Source organism: Podarcis melisellensis (genome assembly GCF_964234715.1).
Source record: "Podarcis melisellensis genome assembly, chromosome: 12".
Taxonomy (NCBI): domain Eukaryota; kingdom Metazoa; phylum Chordata; class Lepidosauria; order Squamata; family Lacertidae; genus Podarcis; species Podarcis melisellensis.
Genome location: NC_138544.1, coordinates 53104142 through 53122365, shown reverse-complemented (window position 1 = coordinate 53122365; position 18224 = coordinate 53104142). Strand labels below are relative to the sequence as shown.

Sequence of the window (18224 nt, the reverse complement as noted above, 5' to 3'; positions counted from 1 at the left end):
AAGGTAAATGGCGTTTCTGTGCGCTGCTCTGGTTTCAGTGTTCCATTGCACCAGAAGCAGCTCAGTCATGCTGGCCACATGACCCGGAAAAGCTGTCTGCGGACAAAAGCCGGCTCCCTCGGCCTGTAAACCAAGATGAGCGCTGTAATCCTAGAGTCGTCTGTGATTGGACTTAACTGTCAGGGGTCCTTTACCTTTTTTACCTTCACAGGGAGCTAAGGGAACTGTAGCTCTGTGAGGGGAATCGGGAAGCCTCCCGATAGCACTCACCACCCTGAACAAACTACAGCTCCCAGAATTCTTTGCGGGAAGCCACGGTGGTTTAACACGGCATGATGCTGCTCTAAAGGCATGGCGTGGATGTGGCCCTGGTTTAAGCAGGAATGTGGCAAATTAAGCTGTTAGATTATGCCAAAATGGCAAAACTGACTGGGAAACTCAGAGACCAAGAAGACGAGAAATTCAAGAAAGAATGGGAAAAGTTTATAATTTATTTAGGAGACTACTGTAAGCAGATGAAAATGTTAGCAAGATTTTAATCCCACTTGTAATGTAAGAAATATGGACAATGAAAGTTAAGGTAAAGGGACCCCTGACCGTTAAGTCCAGTCACAGACGACTCTGGGGTTGCGGCACTCATCTCGCTTTACTGGCCGAGGGAGCTGACATTTGTCTACAGACAGTTTTCCCAGGTCATGTGGCCAGCATGACTAAGCCGCTTCTGGCAAACAAGAGCAGCGCACGGAAACACCGTTTACCTTCCTGCTGGAGTGGTACCTATTTATCTACTTGCACTTTGAGGTGCTTTCGAACTGCTAGGTTGGCAGGAGCAGGGACCGAGCAATGGGAGCTCACCCCGTCACGGGAATTCGAACCGCCGACCTTCCGATCGGCAAGCCCTAGGCTCAGTGGTTTAGACCATAGTGCCACCCGCGTGCCCTATGGACAATGTGGATAGATACAAAACAGAGACTATTAAATAATATGCAGTTGGAAGTGTTGATAACAGGACCCACGGAGTGGATGGGGGGGGGGGAGTTGTGAGATTCAGAGAAATCTAGTTTTATGGATATGTATTTGGTACTGTGGGACATGGGTGGCACTGTGGGTTAAACCACAGAGCCTAAGACTTGCTGATCAGAAGGTCGGCGGTTCGAATCCCCACAATGGGGTGAGCTCCCTGCTCCTGCCAACCTAGCAGTTCGAAAGCACGTCAAAGTGCAAGTAGATAAATAGGTACCACTCTGGTGGGAAGGTAAATGGGCGTTTCCGTGCGCTGCTCTGGTTTGCCAGAAGCGGCTTAGTCATGCTGGCCACATGACCCAGAAGCTGTATGACGGGTCCCTCAGCCAATAAACCGAGATGAGCGCTGCAACCGACTGGACCGATGAGCGCACGACTGGACCTAATGGTCAGGGGTCCCTTTAACTTTACCTATTTGCTACTGTAACTAATTCTCATTTGTAAAATCAATTAAAAATGACCCCCCCCTTCAAAAAAGCAGAAATGTGGCTCAAATGGGTTAAGAAGAAGGCTCAGGGGAGCTTTGAAGAAGGGGGGTGTTTCGGAATAACACACAAGAGACCTGGAAGCTGCCTGTTCAGGTGAGACAATTTGTCTGCCTAACCCAGGCTAGTCTCTGACCAGCCACAACTCCCCACTGTCTCAAGGGGGGGGTTTCCCTTCACCTGGGACCCTCTGAAGACGCAAAGCCCTGAACTATGGTCTCTCTCTTTCTCTTTCTCTCTCTCCCCCCTACTTTCTGAGATGGTCGGGAGATGTAGGGCTGATGAGGATCCTCTGTTGCGGAGGCGGAACGCGAAGCTCCGCGGCTCCCCAGGGAGGCTTAAATTGAAACGCCTTGTATTTTTCATGACGTTCATTCCACAAGAACGATCTTTCCGGTTCATTACTGTTTTGATCTCATCTCCACTCTGCACAGTTTGGGGTTCGCCGCATGGGTTATGTGCAAACATGTATATTGGAGTCCCGGTGTCAAGGTTTCTGTTTGTTTTTTTAACTGTTGTGTAATGCCTAGTTTTACGCCTCTGTGGTGTAGAGAGCCAGTGTGGTGTAGTGGTTAAGAGCGGTAGTCTCGTAATCTGGGGAACCGGGTTCGCGTCTCCGCTCCTCCACATGCAGCTGCTGGGTGACCTTGGGCCAGTCACACTTCTTTGAAGTCTCTCAGCCCCACTCACCTCACAGAGTGTTTGTTGTGGGGGAGGAAGGGAAAGGAGATTGTTAGCCGCTTTGAGACTCCTGAAGGGGAGTGAAAGGCGGGATATCAAATCCAAACTCCTCCTCTTCTTCTTCTTCTTCTTCTTCTTCTTCTTCTTCTTCTTCTTCTTCTTCTTCTTCTTCTTCTCTTCCCCTCCCTAACAGCAGCCCCGCCGGAAGAAAGGGAATTTGGGTCCCCTCTTTTTTGGGAACAAACACACACACAACCACACACTCCCATGACTCTGGAAATAACTGTTGAGTGGCTAAACCCCCAGATTTGCTGAAACCTGCTGAAACCTGGATTCTCAGCGTTTGCCAGACGCTGACCACATATTTCCCGGTTCTGTTCTTGTTGGCATTAAGGGCTAGAAGCATGCATTTCAAGTTTGATGGATAGCAGGGATTCTCGGGATTCCAAGAGCGCAAATCCCACAAGAACACAACAAGTCTGCAAATTCCACACGTGCGGAAAAGAGTACAGTGGTACCTCGGTTCTCAAACTTAATCCGTTCTGGAAGTCCGCTCCAAAACCCAAGCGTTCCAAAACCAAGGCATGCTTTCCCATAGAAAGTCATGCAAAATGGATTAATCCATTCCAGATTTTTAAAAACAACCCCTAAAACTGCAATTTAACATGAATTATACTATCTAACAAGACACTGGTCCATAAAATGAAAGCAATAAACAATGTATTGCAGTCACACAGTCAATCTATCAGTAGCTGAACTGGGTTCCACAGTGCCACAAAAACAAAAACCGAAAGAGCCGCAAAAATGCAAAATAAATAGCAAAAAGAGACAGACCTCAGCGTAAGACTCATAACAGAAGTGTGGCACTCAAATTGGAAGCGTAACACTCCAAACGGAGCACGTTCAGCTTCCAGAAAAAGTTCGCAAACTGGAACACTTTACTTCCGGGTTTGCAGTGTTTGGGTTCCAAGTTGTTTGAGTACCAAGGCGTTTGAGAACCAAGTTACCACTGTACGCTGTTTCTAACTACAAAACCAGAAACATATACCCAAGAAAGGTTCCTGCATTGCAGCGGGTTGGAATAGATGACCCTCAGGGTCTCTCCCAACTTTCTACTATTCTATGAAAGGTGGAGGGCGGGTGGCGGACAGTTCTGGCTAAAACATTACCGTTTCCAAGATCCCATCTGCTTTGTATTTCCCTACAGGAGTGAACTGCTGCGTTCCAGTACACCTAAAAAGAACAGAACAACAAAAGATCTGAAGAAGGAAAACAGCCGATGAGGAGCCCCGTTTGCTAAGGGCAAAAGTCATTGAAGGACTGTGCCCTTTGCATACAGGGTCAATATTTGGCAGGGGCTGGAGGAGCAACAAGAGTTTAGAATCTCTCCCCCGTGATACTTTCCCAGGGAAGAGGAAAACGGCAATCCCATGTGCTTTTGTCCTTCAGATTTTCTTTAAATAGGAACCTCAGAGGTTGGGAAAACATCCTCTCCTCTAAGCAACACCACTGGTCCGACTCTGGTCCAAAGACCTACCAAAGCTATGATAAGGTTTTTCTATGGAAAAGGGGGCCAATATATCCTGGCAGCCTCCCAGGTCTTTGCTGCAATACACACACACACACACACACACACACACTTTTTTATTAGTTTTTTTAACATATCATTTTCAACAGTAATTAAACATACATGATTAGTCCTTGCTGCAAAAATAATTAATTTGCTGCAAAAATATTAACAGAACTGACATATTCTGACTCATTCTGCTACTGCACGGAGAGCCTCAAGGTCCATAAATAACAACACCCAAGTGGTCCCGGGCCCTAAGGAAGTTAGATTAGCCTCAATCAGAGCCAGGGCCTTTTCAGCACTGGCTCCAGCCTGGAAGAACGCTCTGCCTCATGAGACCAGGGCCCTGCAGGATCTGATTTCTTTCCGCAGGGCCTGTAAGACAGAGTTGTTCCGCCTGGCCTTTGGCTTGGAGCCAATTTGATTCCCTCCCTCTCTTTTTTTCCCTTTCTTTTCCTTCTCCTCCTGCGATGAGGCTACATTTTAATATTTTAATGTTCCATTATTTTAATGTTGTATTTTATTTTTGTTTTTAAGTTGTATTCATTCAACTTGTTTTTATTATTGCTTGTAAGTCACTCTGAGCCCAACCTTGGCTGGGGAGGGTGCCTCTCCCTGAAAACAGCAGCGCGGACTCCACGCCACAACCTTTTGTTGCAGCGCTTGCTGCAGTTTCATAAATGGACGAATGCTATGTGTACAGAGTGGACACACTTGTCACAATGCTCTGTGCAACTTTTGCAAACATACCAGGGTGTGTGTGTGTGTGTTTTCCAAATTAGCAGCAGATGTGAAAGGCACCAAAAGTCTCTGGGACTTGAGTGGTGCGGAGTGGCCAGGATTGAACCTTCTCTCCCTTGCTGCGGTCCTGATGAAGAACACCACTCCCTGCGGCTGCTGTTAGCTAGGGGAGGGAAAACCCAAGGGATTTTCACACAGCATCCCGCCTGGTTTGGCGTGCTCTGACATGCACAATATTTCCCCGTATCTTCCCGGGGTGGAAAATCAGTAAAGGAGGCCAAGCTGTCTCCGAAGGAAGCTGACCCTCTATTATCAGGATCTTTATTGATGAAACGTGTGAAAATCAGTGGCTTAAGGAGGGCGTTGTCGGAAGGGGGCGGGAAAGGGAGGAGGTCTGCTCAAACTTTCCGAAAACACGTCTTCCACTTACAAGGCAATCATGGCTTTCCTGCAGCCGCCTCCGCGCCACAAAATGCCGGCGATGGCCAGAGTGAGGCACTGGGTTCTGGTAGCCGCCGACACTTGGAGGCACTGCCTGTTTCGAGACAAAAAGAGATAGCAAGGCGTCACCAGCGGCAAACGTTGCAAGGGGAGAAATGAAATGGGCAATGAACAGGGAGGACCATTCGGCAGTAAACATAGGAAGCTGCCTTCTGCCGCGTCAGATCACTGCTCCCTGTAGTTCAATGCTGCCTACACTGGCTGGCAGCAGCGGCCCTGCAGGGCTTCCGATGGAGAACATTCCCAGCTCTTCCAGGATCTGCTGGGGATTCCAATATTAAATTCCAATCCCCTCAGTTCACATGAGAACACACCAGCATTTTAGTGTGAATTTCTAATAATATAAACATTTTTTTTTGGGTACTGTATTTTTCGCCCTATAGGGTGCACCGTCCCATAGGGCGCACCTAGTTTTTTTGGGGGAAATAAAGGGGGGGAAATTATTTTTTTCCCCAGGTGCGGGGCTGGGGCGGGGGAAGCTCGAACAGGCTGCTATCCGCAAGCCTTCCCCCACCAGCCCTGACAAGCTCTGGGAGTATTCCCCACCTCCCGCAGAAGCCGCCTGCTCTTTAAAGGAGCTGTGCAGCTTCTACTGGCTTTTCTAGGAGATGGGGGAAGTCCCCCATCTCCTTGCAAAGCCTGCAGGCTGCTATCCGCAAGCCTTAGGAGCCCGGCGGGAAGACGCACCGAGCTCCCAAGGCTTGCAGATAGCGCACCGACCCCTCTTACTCTCCAGGCTTCAGCAAAAGCCTGCATTCGCCCCATAGGACATTTCCCCTTCATTTTTGGAGGCAAAACACACACACATTTCCCCTTCATTTTTGGAGGCGAAAAAGTGTGTCCTATAGGGAGAAAAATACGGTATTTCCTCCCACATTTTTCAAAGCAATTTTTGCCTCTTGTTCCTTACTTTCACAAATATGCATATTTTATTTGCATGCTTTCCCCTCCTAGTATATGCACTTTTGTTACACATTGTAAAGGTAAAGGGACCCCTGACCATTAGGTCTAGTCGTGGCCGACTCTGGGGTTGCAGTGCTCATCTCGCTTTATTGGCTGAGGGAGCCAGTGTACAGCTTCCGGGTCATGTGGCCAGCATGACTAAGCCGCTTCTGGCAAACTAGAGAAACACACGGAAACGCCGTTTACCTTCCCGCTGAAGCGGTATCTATTTATCTACTTGCACTTTGACGTGCTAGCAAACTGCTAGGTTGGCAGGAGCAGGGACCGAGCAACGGGAGCTCACCCCGTTGCAGGGATTCGAACCACCGACCTTCTGATCGGCAAGTCCTAGGCTCTGTGGTTTAACCCACAGCACCACCACCCATTACACATTGTACTTGGCTGCAAAACTGCGTTGCAAAATTCAGAGAGGTGCGAATTTCAAAAGAAGGCAGTGTTTCAGTTTCCATATTGTTTTGGACTGTAAATTAGGTCGGTTCACATTTAACTGTGAACTGGATTCTATTTCTCCCCCATCTCTACCTGAGAAAGTAAGTTCCACTGAACACAGCAGGACTTCCTTCTGAGTAAACACGCAAAGGATTATGCTGTAGGAGAAATTGCAGTCTATACACCTCTTCCTTCCTCTACCCCACCAAGAAGCTGCATGTGTTGAAATGTCCTCTTCTGAGCCACACTCTCATCAGAGGCTGGACTAGGCGAGAACCAAGCAGCCAATTCTCTCACATATCAGCCTTGCTGTTGCTCAAACATTGGTAGACTCCCTTCTGGTTCAGGCAGAATTCTCTCTTTTTTAAACATAATTTATAAAAATTATAAAACATAAATTATAAAAATAACATAGCATACCCACAATTAAGAGATTTCTCCAAATCTCTGGACTTCCCACCATCCCTCATATGGACTCTGCTATTACTGTATTTTTTGCACCATAACACTCACTTTTTTCCTCCTAGAAAGTAAGGGGAAATGTCTGTGCGTGTTATGGAGGAAATGCCTACGGGTGGCATGCCTACGGATTTTCCTCCTCTAAAAACTACGTGCGTGTTATGGTCGGGTGCTTGTTATAGAGCGAAAAATACGGTAAATCTTTTCTACTGCATCTTTTTCTATACAGTCGCACCTTGGTTGTCGAACAGTATCCGTTCCAGAAGTCCATTCGACTTCTGAAAAGGTTTGAAAACCAAGGCACGGTTTCCGATTGGCTGCAGGAGCTTCCTGCACTTTATCGGAAGCTGTGTAAACCATGTCAGACGTTCAGATTCCAAAGAACGTTCGCAAACCAGAATACTCACTTTGTGGCGTTCGGGAGCCAAAACAGACGAGTACCAAGGTGTTCAACAACCAAGGTACGACTGTGCTCCCTATTATTATTATTATTATTATTATTATTATTATTAAAAACTTCATTATCTCCAGAATACCCGTTACATTACAAGTGTTATTGCAACCCTGCTCATGTTTTCATCTGTTTGCAGTGCAGATTTTTCAAACAGACGAAGCAAAACTTCACATTTAAATTGCACACAATTTGTATGTACCGTATATTTCGCTCTATAAGATGCACCAGACCACAAGACGCACCTAGTTTTTGGAGGAGGAAAACAAGAAAAAAAAAATATTCTGAATCTCAGAAGCCAGAACAGCAAGAGGGATCGCTGTGCAGTGAAAGCAGCAATCCCTCTTGCTGTTCTGGCTTCTGGGATAGCTGCGCAGCCTGCATTCGCTCCATAACACACACACACATTTCCCCTTACTTTTTAGGAGGGAAAAAGTGAGTCTTATAGAGCAAAAAATACGGTACTTTCTACGCAAGGTGCACACTTGAAAAGAATTGCTAACGTACACACAATTTGACACATTCGATTGCAAAATGCAAATTTTGCACGCATCTTTGGCATGCAATACGCCTTTGTGTGCACTGAAACAAAATCTTGAAAGGTGCAAGAAATCGACAGGGGAGCCGGCCGTGTCATGATCTGAAAGCAACCTTTGCGCTGGCCGCGCAAACTCCTCTTCCTTAATGCCCTTTCCATTTTAGATCTTCGGTTCAAAGAACGACACTCCCTTTTCAAAGGAGGCTGATTGATTTCTATGAGAGGTGGCTGGGCGAGCGAAGTGGCAGCTTGCAGAGCACGATGGCAGATGTCTGGAAATAGCTGATGGGTTCAGATCGGGAGGGAAAGGAAGTACTTAGCATAATGGTTAAAAGCAGAGGGAAGACATTAGGAAAGGGCCGTTTCGGGCCAGATATTGGAAAACGACCCCGCCCTGGACAGCGAGTTCCGTAGGATGCAGAAGAATGTACTTTGGCTAGGGCAAAGGAGACCCCAAGGGGGACATTTTGTGGAACGGCTGAGAGGGGAAGAAAAACCAAAACAAATGAACATGATGATGATGATGGGCTGATGACTCCTGATTGTAACCCATAAGCTGAAGAGTGGGAAGCTTCAAACGTCCCTCGCTGCCAGGGTTTCAACATACAACTCAGCTCCGAGAATTGAAAGCAGAGGCGGAGAAATGCAGAAACTGAAAAATAATTCAAAGTCTTCAACAGCTTTGGCCCTGTATACCTGAAGGAGCATCTCCACCCCCAGCGTTCAGCCCGGACACCGAGGTCCAGCTCCGAGGGCCTTCTGGCTGTTCCCTCACTGCAAGATGTGAGGTTACAGGGAACCAGGCACAGGGCCTTCTCAGTAGTGGCACCCGCTCTATGGAACACCCTCCCAGCAGATGGCAAAGAGATAAGCAATTACAGTGGTACCTCGGGTTACATACGCTTCAGGTTACAGACACTTCAGGTTACAGACTGCTAACCCAGAAATAATACCTCGGGTTAAGAACGTTGCTTCAGGATGAGAACAGAAATCACGCGGTGGCGGCGCGGCAGCAGTGGGAGGCCCTGTTAGCTAAAGTGGTGTCTCAGGTTAAGAACAGTTTCAGGTTAAGAACGGACCTCCAGAACGAATTAAGTACGTAACCAGAGGTAACACTGTATACGACTTTCTTTAGATATCTGAAGGCAGCCCTATATCAGGAAGTTTATATATGTTTGATGTTTCATTGTGTTTTTGTATATGTTGAAAGCCGCCCAGAGCGGCTGGGGCAATCCAGTCAGATGGGCGGGGTACAAATAATAAAAATATTATTATTCTTCATCCCAGGCTGACAACAGTTTGAGCTCATGTTTGGGACAGGAGTAGTGACCAGCAGAGAACTGAGCACCTGCTCCCACCTGCGAAATTTAGGGTATTCACCATGTCAACACCTGCCCCAGTGGACCACTATTGGATGCAATCCATCTGATGCAAGGTAGGCTAGTCTTTGCCAACCTGGTGGCCTCCAGTAAGCCCAGCCAACCCAACTCAACTGCCCAACTGGTGCTTGGCCTGCAAAGCTATTGATCTGACACCCGGCACTGTGTCCTCAAATGCTCCCAAGAAGCACCCAAAATAGCTGCGGGTGACATAAGATCTTGCTTCCTCTTTCCTCGACCGTAAGTGACCAACACCAAGAAGTGCCCAGATTAGCTATGAGTGATGTAAGGTTTCGCTTCGCCTTTATCTGCTTCCCTGCAAGTCACCAACACCCTTCCGAGGAGACGGAAGAAGGTTAACATCCTACACTGTCCCAAAGGCAGAGGAAGAACGCCAAAGGCCTCTCTTTCATGTCTGATGCTTTGATTTGATGTTTAGTCTTCTCAAATGGGGAGATCTTTTGAGCAAACCAGAGATGGGAACACCAAGACGACTTATCTCTCACACAGAGGCCTGCTATTGTCTAAAATTCCAAATGGCGTCTTCATCTGAAATGCGGATGTTTCAGATTTAGAATGTGCGTGGAAGGGATTTTGATCTTATCCCCCTTTCGGTTTACTTCAGGGGGGTGAGTATTGGGAGTGACATTGCAGCACTGATGAATTAATCCAATTTAATTTTGCTTCATTCTTAAGGAAATCATTCTGAAGGAAATCAGCCCTGAGTGCTCACTGGAAGGACAGATCCTGAAGCTGAGGCTCCAATACTTTGGCCACCTCATGAGAAGAGAAGACTCCCTGGAAAAGACCCTGATGTTGGGAAAGATGGAGGGCACAAGGAGAAGGGGACGACAGAGGACGAGATGGTTGGACAGTGTTCTCGAAGCTACCAGCATGAGTTTGACCAAACTGCGGGAGGCAGTGGAAGACAAGAGTGCCTGGCGTGCTCTGGTCCATCAGGGTCTTTTCCAGGGAGTCTTTTCTTGTGAGGTGGCCAAAGTCTTGGAGCCTCAGCTTCAGGATCTGTCCTTCCAGTGAGCACTCAGGGCTGATTTCCTTCAGAATGGAGAGGTTTGATCTTCTTGCAGTCCATGGGACTCTTAAGAGTCTCCTCCAGCACCATAATTCAAAAGTATCCATTCTCTGGCGATCAGCCTTCTTCACGGTCCAGCTCTCACTTCCATACACCACTAATGGGAAAACCATAGCTTAGGTATTCATTATTTTAATCGGGAGGAGTTAGCAGTCAGCAGCGGTCAAACTTAGCTCATTGCAGCTTCTGGGAGCTCATGGCCGAGAGTTACTAACAGGCCTCTTAAACAGGGGCATTTGCAAGGGCATTTTGCAGGGGAATTTAAGGGGGAGGCAGAGAGTACTGTCTCACAGTGTACATAGGGCCAAGAGACATGGCAGTGGGGAGCTGATGCAGTGACCTGCCAACACATGTGCCATGTTTGTGCATGCAGAGGGTGTTTGTACACTTGCACACAATGACACACTGCTTCTGCAGAGCGTCCGTCCGGCTTCCTAGCCCTCCCCAAACACACCCGGCCTGTCACGAACAACGTGTGTTTTGCAAGTGCAAAAAATACATAGGGCTTGACCCTCAAGGACGGTGTCCATTACCCTCTCAGTCAACACGGGCGCTGCAATTTGGACTTTATCTCCCTTTAATGAGGTCAAGACCAGGAAGACCCCTTTTCCCCTTCCAACAATAGAGGGGGATTAGCGTTCAGCTTAGGGTGGAAAACAGGCCGGCTCTCACCAGCGTCGACTCACCACGTATCGCTGTTCCTGCTGCTGTCTCCAAAGATAAGATGTCGCAGGAGGCAGGCTTGGACTACTGCCAGGACCCCGCACGGCCCACCCTAGACAACGGCAAAAGGCAAGGGACAGAGAAAAACAATGAGCGCCGTTTGAAGCTGGTGAGAAGCTTGCACGGGCTGCAACCCTCTTCAGCTCCACCTAGTCTCCCACCTCCTTTCCCTTTGTTTTCTGTGTTTTTAACTGCCGTGGCCCAAATGTCGTGGACGTTGCGACCGGCTGAAAATTCTGCGCTTGTAATTAAAAGGTTGCGTCCCTGGATGTTTTCCCAAAGAAGAAAACCTCAGAACAGTATGCACAGGCGATGCCAAGATCTGGAGCATGTGGTTGATTTGTTCTGTCGTCGAGGGGTGAAGCAGAGGTCTGATTTCTTTCGGTGGCCAGGTGGCCTGGGAGCAAACGGCTGGAGCAAAAGAGCTCAAATATCCCAGCCAGGAGGAGATTCGAACCCTGGTCTCCCCGTCTGTATCCTCCTAAGTCTTACACTTAAAGGTAAAGGGACCCCTGACCATTAGGTCCAGTTGTGACCGACTCTGGGGTTGCGGCACTCATCTCGCTTTATTGGCCAAAGGAGCCGGCGTACAGCTTCCGGGTCATGTGGCCAGCATGACTAAGCCACTTCTGGCGAACCAGAGCAGCGCATGGAAACGCCATTTACCTTCCCGCCAGAGTGGTACCTATTTATCTACTTGCACTTTGATGTGCTTTCGAACTGCTAGGTTGGCAGGAGTAAGGACCGAGCAACAGGAGCTCACCCCGTCGCAGGGATTCAAACCACCAACCTTCTGATCAGCAAGTCCTAGGCTCTGTGGTTTAACCCACAGCGCCTCCTGCGTCCTAAGTCTTACTCTTAGGAGGTCGGTAATGGGTCCTCAGACTTGAGCACATGGGTCACTGAGCACATGGGTCTTCCTTAAGGCAGCCAACTGGGCAATGTTTGCAGGGTTCAGACTGGGAGACCAGGGTTCGAATCTCCACCTGGCCAGCGTGCTCACTAAGTGATCTTGGGCCCATCACTATCTCTCAGCCTAACCCACCTCACAAGGCTGTTGTGGGGCTGAAATAAGGAGAGGGGAGAACCACGTACACCCCCTCGAGCTCCCCGGAGGAAAAGGTGGGGCATAAATGCAATAATCAAACAATAAAGAGATAAGCAAACAAACAGGCTATGGAGATGCAAAAGCATATGTCTGGAGATCACACAATTTAAAAAAAAAATGATTGCTTTCATGAGGAAATATTTATAAATGCGGTTTTTTTAGGATGTGTTAGGCTTGGCTGGCCAAAGAGCGAAAAACTATTTCGTTTCATAAGCGATCTGCACAATCCTAAATGTAACAGAGGTGGGAAATCTCTGCCCCACTCCAGGTACTCATGGACCCCCAACTACCACCAGCCCTACCCAGAATGGCCAGCAGCCAGGGGTCATGGGAGCTGAGGTCTAGAAATACATGGAGCACGATTCTGCTCTGTGCATGAATATTCGGAGGGGAAAGGTTGGAATATTGTCTAAAGAGAAAAAGAAGGAAAGAGAAAATAATGTCAATATAAGCTAGGATTTGTGTGAATTTATTAAATTAGGGTATGGATGATTTGAGGGGAAGCTGAAGGAAGTCTTATAGAAAGAAATTTGTGACAACAAGGTGTAAATTGCTGAATTTTTTGTTTGTTATGATTTAAAAACAATAAAAATTATGTATGAAAAAAAGAATATTCGGAGGGGAATGACTGTACGGAACTTTCTGTGTCCTGGAGTCACAGATGATCTGCTCTTGTCCCAGAAGTGGGATCGGTGCATCAGGAATTCTGTGCATGCAACCGTTTGCCACAGCTTCCGCTTCCTTCAGCTGCCTTGTGCATCTCCTCCCCCCAACTATATGACCGAGGCATGAATGTGCATTGCTGCCAAAGAGCAAAGACAGTCTTTCGTGAGCTCACCAGTACAGCCGCATCAAGATGTGCGGTGATTTATGCACAAGCACACTTGACTGAGCCTAGGGTTCCGTCCAGATGAAAGTCTCCTTGCACACTATTGCACTAGCGCCATTCCAACGGGACTGGCCTAGGACAGCGCCCCCTTCCCGCATAAATTGTTCCCCCAGTGGCTTCAAAATCCTGTCTCCAGACTTTACCTTTTTCTGCACAATGCCATACTTCAGCTGAGGGTTGTCGTTAAACATAAAGCTCTGTATTTTCCATTCCTCGCTGAAGCAGCCGAGGCTGGAGCCAAACAATAGGATCTTCAGGTCCTTGATTTAAACGAGGAGGGGAAACATGAGATTAAGAATTTTAAAAAGGGAAGGACAGACCTCCTGTTCTTTTAGAAATCTAATGCTTCACTCTGGGGGGGGGTGCACAAAAACCCCCAACAAATAAGTTTTCAAGGACGGCCTAAGGGCGATTGCGTGATCCGAACAGTTAGGATTCCAGCCAGCCACGCCCTATTTCAGGGAACTCCATTCCATTCTCTCTCCCCCTGCATTATAAACCCCACAGTCAGCATTCTGAGCCCCCTGATTCCTGCAGGCGTTTCCAAGCAGGAAGGAGAAACCCAGTGGCATGCTGCCCGAGCCTGTCTCGCCACACTCGTAAATTTAATAAAAATAAATGGCGTATACAGTTGTCCTGATTAACCCGAAGAGTCGTTTTTTCCTTCCCTCGCAATGTTCCTTCGGCATAAATGGCTGTGTGTGTGTGTGTGTGTGTGTGTCACTGCAACAGATTGAGGCTTTTTGGCTGCAGACCCACTTGGGACTCAACCAGTCTTCCATTATCTTCAGGAAGGCTGTGCCAAGCCTAATTGTTAAAAGAAAATGGAGCCCACTGCAGCTGGGGGGGGGCAGATAATTAATTTAAAGTTGAAAAGCTTTTTTTTTCCAAGGGTGTTTGTGGACCTTGCTATCAAAATATTACAGCATGGAGCTCTCCTGCTGTTCACGCTACGGTTTCTTACCCACCCTTTGCCATAAAATCCCAGGATGGGTTCCAGCAGTTTGGCTCCTACATTGGCTCCTCGTACATTTCTGAGCACAATTCCAAGTGTTGGTGCTGACCTTTAAAGCCCTAAACGGCCTCGGCCCAGTATACCTGAAGGAGCATCTCCACACCCATCGTCCAGCCTGGACACCGAAGCCCGCACCGAGGGCCTTCTGGTGGTTCCCTCTCTGTAAGAAGTGAGGTTACAGGGAACCAGGCACAGGGCCTTCTCGGTAGTGGCGCCTGCTCTATGGAACACCCTCCCATCAGATGGCAAAGAGATAAGCAATAATACGACTTTCTTTAGACATCTGAAGGTAGCCCTGTGTCAGGAGGTTTATATATGTTTTATGTTTCATTGTGTTTTTGTATATGTTGAAAGCCAACCAGAGCAGCTGGGGCAATCCATTCAGATGAGCAGGGTACAAATAATAAAAATATTATTTTTCGCCCTGTCTCAGATTGAATTGTACGTTCCTGGTAAGTTCCTTTGAATCCCTCTTAAAAGAATAAAGACGCCACAACCTTATTGAAAGTCAATAAAGAAGTTTACTCACATCAGTTCACAGTTGGATTCCTGAAGGCAGACAAGTATGTACATGTGGATCTACCCCATATGGGGGAATAATCCCAGTGCTTCTGCTAGCTGAGAGCTAGCAGAGCAGTCCTAGCTGAAAGCTGGTCAAACGAAGAAGGAAGTCAGAAAGTGTGCTGTGTGACTCATCCTTTTGTAACCTGGACAGGTAAGGTCACGCCCACCTTCTATCACATGCAAAAGGAATTATGCTCCAGCCAGGAGGAACAGGAAGTTTCATCTGGCTGCACCAAACATTCCCCTGCATGTCTTCTCTTGCATTACAATGAATGTTGTACTTGGCTGTCTCTCATGGATCACATCCCACAGACACAACCTTTGATCTGCCCCAGCAGGGCTCCCATGTCCCCTGGTCTGGCTAGATCATGGTCTGACTCACTATTGGTAAAGGTAAAGGGACCCCTGACCATAGGTCCAATCGTGGCTGACTCTGGGTTTGCGGCGCTCATGTGGCCAGCATGACTAAGCCACTTCTGGCGAACCAGAGCAGCGCATGGAAACGCCGTTTACCTTCCCGCCGGAGTGGTGCCTATTTATCTACTTCCACTTTGACGTGCTTTCAAACTGCTAGGTTGGCAGGAGCAGGGACCGAGCAACGGGAGCTCACCCCGTCGCGGGGATTCGAATTGCCAACCTTCTGATCGGCAAGCCCTAGGCTCTGTGGTTTAACACAACTGCAATTCCTCATGTTTGGAGATCTCAAGCAGGCATAGAGGATATTCCATTTAATCATACCTCAAGCTACAGTTGAAGGATGTGAGGTGGCCAACGTTTGAAGAACCTCTCTCCAAAGAGCTGGGCCTGAGACCTTCTAAATGTTGACCACACTGGGCTAGATTTGGGGGGTGCTGGTCTGCTTCTGTGTACGACAACAGTCATTCGGCCTTTCCAACAGAATGTTCTGCATCGGCCACATCAATGTGTTTCTTACCCTTGCAAGATAGTAGTCAATGGGCTTTGACGTGACTTGGACAGCATGCAGAGCCGAAGAGTCGGGGATCATGTAGACATCCTCCAAATTTTCTTCGTCTTCAACATCAACTGCGGAGGGCAAAGGAAAGGCTGTTTAATATCCAGAACTCTTACTCAGAAACATGCAACCCCAAAACATTCGCTTTTGTGGCTTCGGCAAGTGAAGGCGCCCTCCGTTCTCTTCCAGTCTTTAAAGATGTGTTCCGTCTACATATCTGTCACGGCTGAAGAAAAAGAGTTTGGACTTGATATCCCAGTTTATCACTACCCGAAGGAGTCTCAAAGCGGCTAACAATCTCCTTTCCCTTCCTCCCCACAACAAACACTTTGTGAGGTGAGTGAGGCTGAGAGACTTCAGAGAAGTGTGACTAGCCCAAAGTCACCCAGCAGCTGCATGTGGAGGAGCGGGGAAGCGAACCCAGTTCACCAGATTACGAGTCCACCGTTCTTAACCACTACACCATGCTGGCTGAAAAACACAAGCATCACCCTCCAGGAATACTGATTTGACACATACATAAAGTTCTGCTATAAAGAATTTGGATTTTCATTACGAGAGCTTGGGGTCATAGCAGGCAGCTCAATGAAAATGGAGACCCACTGCACAGAGGCTCTAAGATGCTACTGGAAGGAATTTTTTTTATTTTGTTTCGACTACGGCAGACCAACACGGCTACCTACCTGTAAACGAAACATATGTTGCAGATATTTTCCCACATCTATTATGCTATTTTTGTCACATACAAATGACTTGAGACGTGGTATAATTATTTGTATAATGTTATTCTTGTTTATAAAGCCCAATAAAATAAATCAATAAAAATTTCTATCGGCCTCCAGAAATAGTGATGGATAAACACGTAAAATCCCTACCCTCGCAATAAGTGAGCTAGTTGAGAACGGAAGAAGACATACCTAGTTCCAGAGCGTCTTGGTTCAAGCTGTCTCTGCTGGGAGAGGACACAGGCATCTTTCTGGACAGAAACAAATTAAGCAAACAGATGACCAAACAAGAGGCAATTTATCAGAAAGGCTGCTGTATAAACAGAGATGAACAACAACGTTTCAGCAAGGCAAGCAGTTTTTCATCCTCATTCTGTGCTCAGAAGGATGGGGGCGAAGGGGGCATCAAGTCACCCAACCCCCCTCAACAAAATTCAGGGACTCTCAATCTCAGTTCTCAGTTTCCCAATCTTAAATTCAGACCTCCACAACAAATTTGCCATTTCTTCTTTAATCCTTGCAGAGATTCGCCAGCACTTCCAATTTCTCCCAATAAACCCATTCTTGTCTGCAGTTCCAACCAACATACAGTGGTACCTCTGGTTAAGAACTTAATTCATTCTGGAGGTCCATTCTTAACCTGAAACTGTTCTTAACCTGAAGCACCACTTTAGCCACCGCACCTGAAGCCTCCCACTGCCACCGCACCGTCGGAGCACGATTTCTGTTCTCATCCTGAAACAAAGTTCTTAACCTGAAGCACTATTTCTGGGTTAGGGGAGTCTGTAACCTGAAGCGTCTGTAACCTGACAGGGCCTAACGTGGGGGTGCAGGGGGGGCCGGCCGCACCAGGCGCAACATCTGGGGGGTAGGGTTAGGGGGCGCAAATCCACGGGTTAGGGGGCGCAAATTACTTGCATTGCCCCGGGTGCTGACAACCCATGCTACGCCACTGAACGTGAGGTACCACTGTACACATCTTAGCAAGCAGTCTCCCCTAATGCAATGCATTTTTGTAAGGTATTCCGCTATCACATTAGTTTTCATGCCCTGAATATGTGCATTTTTGTAACTTGGTTGAAAAACTGTGTCGCAAAAAATCAAGTAAGTGAGAATTCCAAAGGATAACTGTGTTTTGGTTTGCAAAGTGTGAATTGGGTAGCTTCTCACTGAAATGCAAACAAAATTAAATCCCCCCGTTCCCATTGGGGGGAGAAATACAACTTTTTTGGGGGGGTAAAGCCCTGCTGCCCTGTTTTCTCTGAAAAGCCCTTGCAGGCTATATGATGTAGCAACACACATATAGTTTCAATATCTGCCATTTTGGGATGCAGGAAATGGTTGCTACCGGCCTCCAGCTCTGGACAGGAGTCCAGATGCTACCGCAAATCCCGTCCCTGCAGGGGGAAAGTCAAAATTGCCCTTTCATTTTAGTATCTGCTAATAGAGTAGTGAAATGGAAGTGTGGGTGCAATTTTAGCCTGGGGCCTTCAAAAAGACCAACAACCTCTTGACGACATGTTGTGCGTTGCAAGAAAGCTATGCGAAAATGATGCACGGATTGTATTTAACCCCTACTAAGATGGCAAAAATGTATAGGACGAGTACAAATACCTGCTGGAAATGTAAAGAAAATGGTACCTTTTATCATATATGGGGGACTTGCAAGGTAATAAAAGCTTTCTGGGAGATGATATATAATGAAATGAAAAAAATATGCTTAGAATAACCTTTGTTAAGAAATCAGAAGCTTTTCTATTAGGAATTATAGGTACCGATATCCGAAAGGACAACAGCTGCTCAGATGCTACTAGCCCAAAGATGGAAGGAAGACAAGGTATGTACCAGAGAGGAATGGCAAACCAAGTTGATGGTACTACGCCAAAATGTCAAAACTGACCAGAAAACTCAGAA

At 47.3% G+C, this 18224-nt stretch overlaps 1 protein-coding gene across 1 annotated transcript in view; it reads right to left on the bottom strand.

Annotated features, from left to right (window-relative positions):
- Positions 1 to 18224, bottom strand: part of MINDY4 (MINDY lysine 48 deubiquitinase 4) — a 91244-nt gene that overhangs the window by 45588 nt on the left and 27432 nt on the right. Inside the window, exons 6-11 of the mRNA XM_081931693.1 lie at positions 16503 to 16561; positions 15547 to 15656; positions 13177 to 13293; positions 11000 to 11088; positions 4931 to 5035; positions 3359 to 3422 (exon numbers count right to left, since the gene is read on the bottom strand). Coding sequence (XP_081787819.1) covers positions 3359 to 3422; positions 4931 to 5035; positions 11000 to 11088; positions 13177 to 13293; positions 15547 to 15656; positions 16503 to 16561 — 544 coding nt within the window. The remainder of the gene's footprint in view (positions 1 to 3358; positions 3423 to 4930; positions 5036 to 10999; positions 11089 to 13176; positions 13294 to 15546; positions 15657 to 16502; positions 16562 to 18224) is intronic.